Source organism: Blennius ocellaris (assembly GCF_963422515.1).
Source record: "Blennius ocellaris genome assembly, chromosome: 2".
In the NCBI taxonomy this organism is placed as follows: Eukaryota; Metazoa; Chordata; class Actinopteri; order Blenniiformes; family Blenniidae; genus Blennius; species Blennius ocellaris.
This window is the reverse complement of record NC_137651.1, coordinates 24,991,223-25,003,401: the sequence shown is the minus strand read 5'-3', so window position 1 is coordinate 25,003,401 and position 12,179 is coordinate 24,991,223. Positions and strand designations below refer to the sequence as shown.

Genomic DNA, 12,179 nt, shown 5'->3' with positions numbered 1-12,179 from the left:
TGATACTGTCAGAACGGCTAGATTTGAACCGACGTTCACCTCATTTACCTGCTCAGACAGTCCAGAGTGTTTCTGACATGCTTAGTATCCCCCGCTTTGGATGTAAACGCTCTTGAAATAAGAAACAACAGGAAACTTTTTTCTTAAACCAGACTTGAATTCTCTGAGCGGAGACATTTCGAATGTCCATCCATCCATCCATCCCATTAGAAATGTGAACACTCTAATATGTTAAGTCAGTGTTTTCTTGTCTTTCCTTCCAGGGTGTACGCTCTGCTTCGGCCAGTCGGCCTTCTTTCGCTTCAACCACCCAGAGGAAGCGTTCAGGATGAAGAGCATGATGCCCCATGGAGGAGTGGACTACAGACTGTGTGCAGGTACGACCCCACACCGCACACGTGCAAGCGCGAAAGCAAACATTCTTCCACCGACCTCGCTGTAAATGGAAACACACTGGCCTTTTGTCCCGCCAATAAAACGGGCTAAAAAGAGCCTTTTCCTGCAAAAGTTCCAGTTTCAACTCCGCCCGGGTGGATGAATGGGTCAGATTGTTCAGGGTAGTGTGTTTTACAGGTGGATGTTTGTACAGAAAGAAACTCCTGGCACTTTTCTGCTTTGACAAGCTGGAGTGGAGGGTGGAGGTTGGACGTGGAGGGTGGAGGCACAGGCCTGCTGGGACCAAAGCAACACATTAATTTGGTCACACACAACACTGTATCAGAGTAAGGCTGAAATACAAACCTTGTTCTCGATTAATTCCAATTGTTCGCCAAGACTTACCTGATGGACATGAATTCATCTTAAAGCATTCTCTGACTCCGCTTGAGCAACTTTTCATGTCTAAACCTGAAATGTTACATCGGAAACTCAAACTCTTCATCATTTTTTTCCTCAAATAAAGGCACAAATTGCTGGTCAGTCTCGTTTGTAGCTGTTAGGAGGCCCCTTGTCAGCGTGAGCCTTTAAAATGCAGCAACGCTGAACCCTGGAACATGAATGGAACCTGAGTGAAACCTGAATGGCGCCCAGCTGGGACCTGCTGCTGGAGCTTTATGAGCATCTCATTCCTCTGTGTGTGTGTGTGTGTGTGTGTGTGTGTGTGTGTGTGTGTGTGTGTGTGTGTGTGTCCCTCTGTCGCACAACTGGAAGTGAACCTTCTCTTGGTCTGATTCTCGATAAAAGCATCTCGTTAAACCACCCTGCTCCTCCTTTCACTGTTGATGCTTGGCGTTACTGTGTGTGTGTATATGTGTGCGTGTGTGTGTGTGTGTGGGGGGGGTTTAAGTACAGCGGGCTCCTGTTGACTTCCCGGCTGTAATGAAAGCCTTCCGTTGTTTATGAAGGTACCAATTATACATTCCTGAGAGGCATTGAGATGAAGGCTGCTTACACCACTCCCATCATTAACTAAGCATATTTATCATATCTTATCTGTAATTGAGACCAAACCCAACCGGACCAGAGCGTTTAGGAATCCCCCTTCCTTCTATGTCCAATTAAAACAGTTGTGTCATTAATCCTGCAGTCTCCAAACCAAAGTCTCTATCTACACTCTCAAACACGAGACCAAAATCAGCCGCTCAGGTTCAAGTAACCGTCTTCTGTCTCGCTTCATACAATGCAGGCTTGTGGGGTTCTGCCTTGGATCCCAGCTGAGTATGGTTATAGAGGGAAGAATTATTACAGGACAGGACAAATGTAGAGCGACACAAACAATGTACAGGCGCCAATTATTCTAAAACCGGACGACACGGTTCCAACAAACGCACTCTGAAGATTTAACGACAATCACAGACGTGGAAAACATGGAAAGAAGACTGGATGTCCGAAAGAAAAATATTGTATTTATTGCAAATTCTCTCCGATCAAACAGAAGTGTGAATGAATGTGACGTGGTGATGGATGAGTGTAGACGTGCAGAGATCACCCGGCTGAAAGGCGTGTGCGACTCTGGCAGAAGCCAGAAACCGGAAACACCTCAAGAACGCAGAGTTTCCATAAGCTGCTGAAGGAACTCGGTGTCATACTGGTTCCCAATGCTGCATGACTTCCTGCATGGGTGCATCGTGGTGGTCTACCTACCGATGTGGATCTATTGATCAATTCTATATCTATAGACAACCAAAATACAACCCTCATTTGAAGGCACCAATTCCACATTCGTCTCTGGCTGCCTGCCTCGGTCCGAGTCTTTTCATTGTCTGGGTGACCGAGGGACCAAGGGACCGAGGTCTGGGATCGGCTCAGGTCTCCCAGTTCACAACAAGGTGGATTTTCGGGAACTGGTTTGTAAATTTGTCCTGTGGAAGACGTCTTGTTGGACAGCATCCATTGTGGTTCAGAGATTCTTCTCTTTAAAGTTACCACCGTCGTGTTTCACTCATTCTGCACCTGTTGTGAGGTACTTGTACTGAATACACCTACGGAGTGTCAGAGTGCAGTTTGTACCGGTCACATGACCTTTTCTTCAGGTTGTTTCGTCAGATCATTGACAATCTGCCGCCCGCCCGCCCGTCGTTGGTGCATTGTGTCACCGCCGCCCGCCTCCTGGCTGACAGGACGCTTCCTGTCTGCCAGCCAGACCGGCAGACGGGGCTCGTGGCCCCGAGCTGCTCACTCCAAGCGTCTGACGGCTGGAGTTACAGGATCGGTTTCCAGACACTATTTATAACGCTCCAGTACCACTCTACTGTCTGCAACCCTCCCAGACTGCCCCCACTTCCTGCACCCGCTGGCCTTCTGTGTGTTGCTTCACGGTAAAAGGCCTTTTTTATCTCCGGTGATTTGAGCGCCGTGTCCGTCCCTGGCTGCTCTGCAGGCTGCACAGGGCAGCTCCAAATACCAGCCCCAAGGTCTGGCGTGCAGGATCCTGTGCTGGACCATAGATATGGTTTGAACCATTTCTAAGTAAAACCACTTATTTCCTGGTGCTTTACTCTTCAGGTCTTTCGAAATCATAAAACCCACGTTTCCAGTCAGTCAGTAAACAGATGATTCGTCACATTACCCATTCATTTATGAAACATATTTCCAGGGAGATTACGGTGCATCACTGACACTTGTCATTTTCTGCTTTTATTTGACTGGTGCTCTCCTCCTTCGCTCTGGCCCTCGGAATCTGGCTCCATTTAGTGTTTGGTGATGTTGCATGGTGAAAGAGGGCCCACCACATTGTTCCAGCACAGCCTGAAGCGTTCTCCACCCTTTTAACCTTCACACGTGTTTCTTAGTGAGTTCGTTCTTGGTTCCATAAACAGAAACATCTGAACCCTTTAATGAGCGTGAAACACGTCGAGGAAGTGCCGGTGTCCAAACCGGGGTTACAGATTTCCTGCTGACCGTGCAATCTTTGGCGTTTGTCATGTTTCTTGATGAGTCTTTTACATTTCTCAGGCTGTTTTCATTGGAAAGTAGAAAGAAGGAACAACCAGAAATGTTGTAAAACAGGGGAAGCCAACCAGTCAGAGACCAAGAGCCATAAAAAAAAAGACGGTGGTACTACAAAGAGCCACATAAACCAAATGTGGGCTCAGTTAGACAGCAAGATGTGGATTTACAGCATTAACGGGATTAATTGGTTATATTATAATTTGTTGTGTGGTTAATTAATAAATACACAGAGAAGGCACATACTAATTTATTTGACAAAAAAACCATTGTGGTCTGATGCACCAGTAAGAAACCTGTGAGGGTCTGCTGATAACTCCAGTCTTTTTGACCACTCACTGGCTGAAGTGGTGTAGAAGATGGAGAGACTCTCATTTGGTTGGCCAGAAAATGATTTGTTTGTTTTGTCTCATGTAAAACTGACTCCTAATTACAGAGACGTAGAACAACAACAAGCCATAAAAGCCACTGCTGTGACTCTTTAAAGCAGCTGTAAATCTCCCAATAGTCCACATCACCGCGAACGAGAAGACGTTCGTGAAGCTCGCTTTAACGCACAGAAAGAGCGGCGGAGAAACTTCACATTAAAGACAGTGGTAACAGTTTGAGGGTTTCTAATGATGACTGGTTGAGAAATGTTAACGTTAACGCTTGTACGTATGTGCTAACAGCCTACATGTAAGTGCGCACATATTGATTGGTAAGTTTCTTCTCTATGATGCTCCGTATGTAATCTTGTTTTAAGGTTGAAGTTTTATTGTGAATTCACAAAGCGGAAACGGTGTGTGTTTATTTCCGGTAACTCGACCGCCTCTGTGCGGAGCTCAGCAGCGGCTCCCAGCTGCACGCCTCGCCCCCTTTCCCCTCCTCCGGTCCCGGCTCGGTGCGTACGTGGGGCCGGGCGCGGCGCGGTGCCCGGGGGATGTGTGTCACGTAGCGGGCTGAGCCGCGCTGACAGCGGCCGGGGCTCGAGGTTTTCACCCCGTCATGTGAGTAAAACCTTCCCGTTTCTAAAGCCCGTGCTGTGGGCGAGAGAGGCGGCAGGAGCCGGTCACACGCAGAAGTCCATAGACGGTCTGGCCGTTTTAACGCGTCTTGCCCGGATCAACCGGTGTACACACATCGCTCGTCAATACGACACACTCGAGTACATCCATGTCACTTTCCGTGTATATTCGGCTCATATTCTGTCAAGAAACTTGTAATTTTTCGGGAAATATGGTGTTTTATTTCCACACCACAACGTTTGCTCATGAGCGTGATATCAGTGATTCTTAACTGTGTTTATTTCTATTTCCATCCCGTTTTGATGCCGAATCACGGACCTGCATGTATGTGTTGAATTGTCACAAGTCGTTTAGTGTCAGAAGCTCAGTTTTCCTCGCTGACTGTAAATAGAGGGATTTATCGGTGGACTTTGGCACGGCGCTGTGGAGGCGATGGTCCGGAGCCTATGACATCATTGCATTGGGCTTTCCCTCAGCACACGGTTGCATTTTTATTTCCCCCCCCGCGCCCCCACCCCCCCATTCATGGTCATGACAATCAAACGTTGTGTGTTAGTGAGGAGGTGACACGGATCTGGCTGTGTGAATAATGCTGTGTCATTTGCAGGAGAAGCGCGGTGGTTGTGATGGAGCTGTGATGAAGGCTGGAGGAGAGCAGGCGGAGCAGCTTCCACCGCTGCCCCAACGGCTCATGCATTATTTGTGATTTGCAATGCCCCCTCTTATTTTAGAACCTCTTTTACCCCCCCCCCCCCCCCCCCCCAACTGACACATCTCTGACATCATCCATGCAAAACTGACTCTTCCATTTAATTAGATTTTGCTCTCTGCTTCCTGTCATTTCCACGTCATGTTACGTCACCGCCGAATGTGACAGCTCTGTTTATTACCTCTCTGATTGCACACTCTGACTCCTCCACGCTGCGATCCTCCTCATGTGTTTCTCATTCCAAATGACAACAAGTCGCTTTAAACCAGTTTCACCGGACGTTAATAAAACCCGATCCCTGCCTGCGAGCCCTGCTGCTGAGTCTCCTATGTGGCCGTACGATTGTCTTCCAATAATTTGCCACGCTGACATTAGAGAGGCGGATAAGATTAGATTACCCGACCTGGGTCCCCCTGTCGCTTTCGGCCTGAAGTAATTGGCTTATGCAGGCACACTTTCTCCTGGTCCACAGCACTGGTCTGTCTGTCCCCGCCCAGCTCATGTGCTCATCGACGTCCCACCTTCTTTCACCTGAACCCACCTGTGCCCAGTTCTCGGCTTCCTGCCCCTCCAGCCTGGATTCACCACAGCATGTTGAACATAACGTTGGAAAGGCAGTGGTTTTTGACTGACATGATAACTACATTTTGTTGTGTTTCTGCTGTTTATGTCTAAATGGATGATGTTGTTGTGTAAACTTGAAACCTTTTTGAAAATGAAATAAAAAGCAATGCCTTATTGCTCTAAATGTTGTGTTAAACGAGGCCCTGGACTCCAGGTGTCGTCTTCCAGGTTACATTTGAACCTCCTGACACTTGTTTCCTGTTTTCTCCCCATATAGACTCTGAGAGTTTGGTCAATGGGAATCATCCGGCCGGCCCAGCCCAGTGCCCCCCTGCCCCCGCGGACAGAGTCCAGTCTGAGCACAGTGCTATTGTCAGCTCTATTGAGAAGGACCTCCAGGACATTATGGACTCTCTAGTCATGGATGACCCCCAGCCTTCATCGTCCGATGCAAAAAAGCCTCTCGGAGGCCACTCACCACTGTCACCGATGGTCAATGGAGGGGGGCGGTACCTACTGTCCCCTCCTATCAGCCCGGGGGCCATGTCTGTTGGGTCAAGCTACGAGAATACGTCCCCCCCTTTCTCCCCGCTTTCCTCCCCCTCAGCGGCCAGCAGTGGAAGTTTTACGAGCCCGTCTCCCAGCGGACCCCAGGACCAGACCTCTTCTCTGCCACCAGTGCCTGTACGCTCCTCCAGCTACAACTTCACCGCCCAGCCTCCGCCGTTGCCCCAGCCACGGACCGTCCTGCCAAACTTCAGTGGGGCGGGACCGAAGGTCCAGGAAAGTCCCAGGCTGCAGAGGAAGGTCTTAACGGAGGCTCCTCTGAGTCCCAAGCCCAGTCGTAGAGGACTCGGCCAAGATGGGTTTGAAAGCCCTCGACAGACTCCCCTTCTCTCGTCTAGCGAGTCTCTCAGTAGTAGAAATAATGTGCCAAGTAGTCCCCGACTCACCCCCAAGTTCCCCACCTGTCCGTCCCCGTCGCCTTCCAGTCCCAGGACCAAGACTGCCACGGTGCTCCAGGAAAGGCCTGCCAGCCCCTTCAGAGAGCAGGCCAGTGATCGCTCCCTTACCTCCAGCCCCTCCAGGCAACTTTCCCAACCCACCCGAGCCTTCCAGCCCCCTCTCGACCCCATCGTCCACATAATCCAAGGCTCACCGCTGCAGCACCACCCGCGACCACTGCAGCCACCCGAAAGCCCCCGCATGGCGCGGAGGAACCTGGAGCTGAATGGCTGCGGCTCGGTGGCCGGCAGCATGAGGGAGCTGCCCCCACTAAGTCCTTCCATGTCCCGGAGAGGCATTCCCGTTCTACCAGGAGCGTTACCAGGGCCTATCCCCACGTTGAGGACTCCAGACAGCCCCTCGGGTCTGGGTAAGCTGGTTCCTGAGAGCCCCAGACTTCGGCGCCGGGCGGGATCCTCATCGGAGGAACCCACGTGCAGCAGAGGGATGCGAGCTCGCAGTCCGTCACCGACCTCGGCGATGATGGAGGGTAATGGTGGGGGGTCGGGCGGACGGAAGGCCAGCTTTGGGAATTCCTTGTCGCCTGCTTACAGCCTGGGCTCCCTGCCCGGCTCGTCTCCGGTGGCGAGTCCCAGGGCCCACAGGAAGATGTCTTCAGGACGGCCTCACCCCGGGATGAGGGAGAGGAAGAACAGCATCACGGAGATCAGCGACAACGAGGACGAGCTGCTGGAATACCACCGACGACAACGAGAAGAGAGACTTCGAGAGCAGGAGATGGAAAGGCTGGTAAGTCAGGACCACATGAGCGCATACAGCAGTATGGCAGAAATAATTCAATTTATTTATTGAGAATCCATCATTCGTCACTGTGAGCAGCCAGAAACCAGTGTTTGGAAAGAATATAAAGTATTGGTGAGACGGTTGACCCTTATCGTTGTGTCAATGCTGGAAACTCTCCGGTAATGACATTTACACTGCCCATAATCCGCACTGCATGCCTCCGAGCAAGGCAGCGATCCACCGACAACTGATACATTGCAGAGTTTGTGTGTTCAAGCATTGGCCAATGTTGTTGGAGGTAACGGATTTGAAACCGATGATTGGACAGCTGCTGTGAAGTCGTCACCTTGAACTTGAACCAAGAGAAACGAGCCATGCAAGGTGCCGTCACTCCACTGGGAGCAGTTCGGGGTTCAGTGTCTTGCCCAAGGTAGGTGGAGATGGGAATCGAACTCGCAACCTTCCTATTGGGAGACAAGCGCTCTACCAACCGAGCCATGTCATCCGCGAGGAATCCAAAGAATCGTACAGAACGATTTTTGAACGATTGATGACTAAGCCTGGAAGTTCGCTCAGTTGTTTTGTGATTTTTTTTAAAAGGAGTCGGTTCATGAATTATTTTGAACTCGTGGTCAGTTGGTAGAAGCTTCAGGAGGATTATATGTCGGTTTGATCCGTCAGAGAACGAGTGAGCTGGAGTGTCTGTGTTCTCTGAGGTCAAGAGGAGGAGCAGCGTGACCCGGTGGATCTGACCTCTGCTGTGGGACGTCCACACGCCGCTGCCCTGAGGTCTGACGCCGTGGCAACCACAGTGTTTGTTGTTTCCCAAACAGGACGGGAAACAGGGGGGCAGGGGACATGTTGAACTTGTCTGAAAGAGCTGGTGCAGACAACAATCCGAAACAAAAAGCCTTTCTGTGTGTTAGTGCCTGCCTGAGGAGGCGTCTGTCCGCCCTGCTCCTAATTACAGAGTTTTTCCAAAGTGAGCAGCTCGGACTGACGTGACTCCTCCTCCTCCTCCTCCTCCTCCTCCTCCTCCTCCTCCTCTTCCTCCTCATGTCCTGGTGTCTCCTATAGAGGTCCCACAATAACGGTGTGTCTTCAGCCCCTCGTCCTCCACTGACACTGATTGGAGCTGGAAGAAACTACTTGTACCAAAACAGGGATGCCCTTATTATGGCGTGTAGGCAAGAAAAGCAAATTCCACAAGTTATAATGAAGGTAACAATAACCATGCCCCGCCCACCCAAATGAAGGCTGCTTCTCCAGCAAACCACACAAATATATTTTGAATAAAGTGAGTGAATGTAAAATTAATATTCATTCTCCTTTTGACTGTTTTCAGTCACTTCCTCCAGGGAAGCGTCATTGAGACAGGAAGTCAAGCTAAGCTACGCTAACTGCAGTACCATATTTAACTAACAAGATTACCACTATGAAACTGAGGATGAATCCAGCTTTGAACAGAATTTATACCTTGTTTTTCCGAATTGTGGACCTTTTTTTCTGTTTTTGTTCTCGGCTCAGTTTCTGACACAAATCAGCCGAAAGTGCTGCTCATGTAAAAAAAAAAAAACCCACTATAATATATAAATTCAACACAGTTTTTACTTCAAGGAGTGCAAAAATAAAAAAAACTTTTAATTTTCTTTTTTGCACACCTGAATATAAGCCACACCCACCAACTTTAAAAAGAAGAAAGTAAAAAGGTCGAAGTTGCTGATGCACCTGAACGCATCACCCATGTATTGACTGCATGGAGCTTGTTAACATGTAAAAATCCATACATTTGCCATGTCATTGTTTAAGCTGCAGGGTTCAAAGCATGTGGGGTAAAAAAGAAAAAAAAGTGGGGGCTTATAGTCTGCAAATTACGGTAGTTACTAACCCTAACCCAATAAAGTGTAAAACTCACATTTAATTTGGGAAACTGATATTCCAAGCAGCTGCTTTCAGCCCTGCTTGTTGGAAACATGCTATTAAAAGCAATTTAGCATAATGATCCTCTCACAAGAGAAATATTTGGCTTCGTATTTGAATTTTCAGCTGCGTTATAGAGAATTTGACATGATCGTTCAGCATTACTAAGACGTTAAGAGGTGAAAACACGGTTCCCTCTGCACAACGTTTAAAAGCCTTCCTGGAGGGTGTGTGAGCGTTCTGGACCCTTCCCCTGTAGATAATCAAGGACTTCTAGTAGACTCCAGTCAGTCAGCCAGCGGAGCCTCTGTGTTCACGTTGAGAGGCTTTCAGCTACAACAACCTCTGGCCGGGTCCGGCTTCCAGCCACAAACTGCAGGATTGACCTCTGGCCGGGTCCGGAGCTGGAGACGAGGCGTCCTCTCGTCCTCTCACAGACTCCCGGGACGGACTCCTCTGCAGGATGCTTGGAGCTGCTGGGTCTCTGGTTGCAGAAGCTGCAGCTCCAGGAGCTGCGGGCCTGTAATTAGTCACAGTTGACTCAACTGTCATGACGAGGTTTTTGCTATTTCTCTTGCCGTGAGCGTTTCACACACAGCCTGCTACTCATTCACACAACTGATTACCAAGAAACACAGCGATGTGGAGGGGGAAGGAAACGAGTGTTATTGTGGAACCAACAGGAGTACACAGCCGGGAGGCAGCGCTGAAAGGAATACGCTGACTCGGCAGGTTGACGACGGCGGGAGGGTCGCTCGATTATGTGGCGTAATCCGCTCGTCTCTGGATCCCGTAGGTGGTTTTGTTGGTGGCCACCGTGGTTTTCGGGCGAATTCAACCCAACAATACAGTGGCGATTTGAATGTTGGCAGCTTCAGTCCGTCGTATTGGGGAATGCACACGACCGGTCTGCTCGCAGGTGAAACGTCTGTAGCAGGAATATTAGCCGGCGCCGTTCTGCTCACGCTGCATCTGGAGAATGAAAAGCTTTTACTAGCTACTACTTTGAATATTGACCTGCAGTGACCGTGCTGCTGCTGCTAGCAAGCTACGCCGAGGCTTGTTCTCCATCATTTTCCCCGAGACGCTGCGATCCCGTCGGCCTGAGGAGCAACTCAGCCTTTCACCTCAGGAGCTCCGACATGTGAACACACATATGCAGGGAAGATAAATGCTAAATGCTAAATGCTACGCTCCAGAGTCCTGCAGAGGCACTTCAGCAGCTTTTAAAATCTGATGTTGTGATTAAAGCTTCCAATGGCTAATAGTTAATACCACTAATATATTTAGACCACAATAGATTGTGCTGAATTTGAACAGTTTTCTTAGCTTCTTTGTTGTTGTTTTTTTGAGGAGTAGATTCAGTTTTTCATTTCATCTAAAGAGAATCTTACCAGTTTCAACTTCAAACAAAATCTACTAAGAAGAAAGACTAATATTACCAAGAGAGAGGGTTTTTTAGATTCTTTTGAGTGATTGGTCGGAGACATCTCATTAGAATCACTGATTCATTCATCAACCTTTATTTAACCAGGAAACATAAAAAGCCTATTGAGGAAGTGAGACCAGGCCAAGAGTTCGGCAGCACACTTCACATCAATACATTTACCACGAATAAAACTGAATTATCGTCATGTAATAGTTAAAGTGCGATAGTGCAGAGATACATAAACACAATTTAGATGATAAAATGCAGATTTTAAGGCAAATAATAAGTGCAAAAATATTTTAAGATAATTATTAAACAGTAAAAAAAAGACGTATTCATTAACAGTAGAAAACCTGAACACGAGCAGTGATTTATTGACCGTCGCTCTTTGGAGAGTAATAATGATGGGGAAGTGATTTAAGGAGACCAGTTCAGACATTTCAGTTTCAGTCTGAAGGTCGTTCCATGGCAGAGAAACTAGAAGGTCAGGTCCCACCACGAGGAACATGAAGGTCATTGCGGCGAAGGGAGTACTGTCTGTCTGGCTCTCTGCAGGAGAGCGCGAGGATAAGAAGGAACCAAGCCAAGAAGAGTCTGGTAGATTATCGTCCTCCAGTGAGGATTCCTCCTCGCTCTGAGTGAAGCCACTCCGCTCCGGCTTTTAGTTCACAGTGGTGAGCGACTCGAACCACAACCGGTCCAAACCTCACGGCACAGCGAGACGCCGCGTTCACAGACTGCAGACTTTCATTGAAGCGGTCCCTAACACAACGTAACAATCCATAAACTCTCCACTTCTGCTGCCCGGCGTCTTCCACCTTTCCTCCAGTTGTTTATATTTCACGTCAGGAGTCCTGAGCCTCTGGGTCTTTATTTGCTTTTAAATTGTGATTGTTGAGACGGGGAGACGGAGGATCTCCTCACACTGGAACCCGGTGGCTCTGGAACATGAGCAGTCGACGCATACAGTCGTACTTGCGGACACCGGTGGCATGAAGGCGCCTTTAAGAGCGCCACGGCACTGTTTTAACACATATTTCACCTGTTAACACACCTCAATGAGGACAACCTGCCTGATGAGGACAACGGACACGTTTTCCTGGAACATTTCAAGCTGAGCGACGTGTAAATTTAAAGGTTAGAATATTTTACCAGTCTGGTCCAGGCAGGATGAAACTGCACTGTATGTGGCCCCTGAAGTACAGTAAATCTTATTTAATAGTTATTTTTGTATACATCTTATATTGTCAAGTCCCTTTGGTTGTTGTGCTGCCCTGGACTTTGTTTGAACTGGACTTTACATCAAGAAGGAGACCTTCAATTTCCTTTTTAAAAAGAAATTGAAACAGCAGGTGGATTCTTTTAGATAAACAAAAACTCAACGGTTCGTAATCATTTGTTTAATTCATGTGGA

General features: G+C 48.5%; 1 protein-coding gene across 6 annotated transcripts in view; it reads left to right on the top strand.

Moving 5' to 3' along the window:
* phldb1b (pleckstrin homology-like domain, family B, member 1b) overlaps positions 1-12,179 on the top strand; it is a 69,567-nt gene that overhangs the window by 31,069 nt on the left and 26,319 nt on the right. For 5 of the 6 annotated variants that reach the window (XM_080503101.1, XM_080503102.1, XM_080503100.1 and 2 more), the window contains 2 exons: positions 264-377; positions 5,945-7,422. In XM_080503101.1, coding sequence (XP_080359227.1) covers positions 264-377; positions 5,945-7,422 — 1,592 coding nt within the window. Of the gene's footprint in view, positions 1-263; positions 378-4,246; positions 4,377-5,944; positions 7,423-12,179 lie in introns of those variants that run through there. The other variant, XM_080503104.1, reaches the window with a different exon arrangement.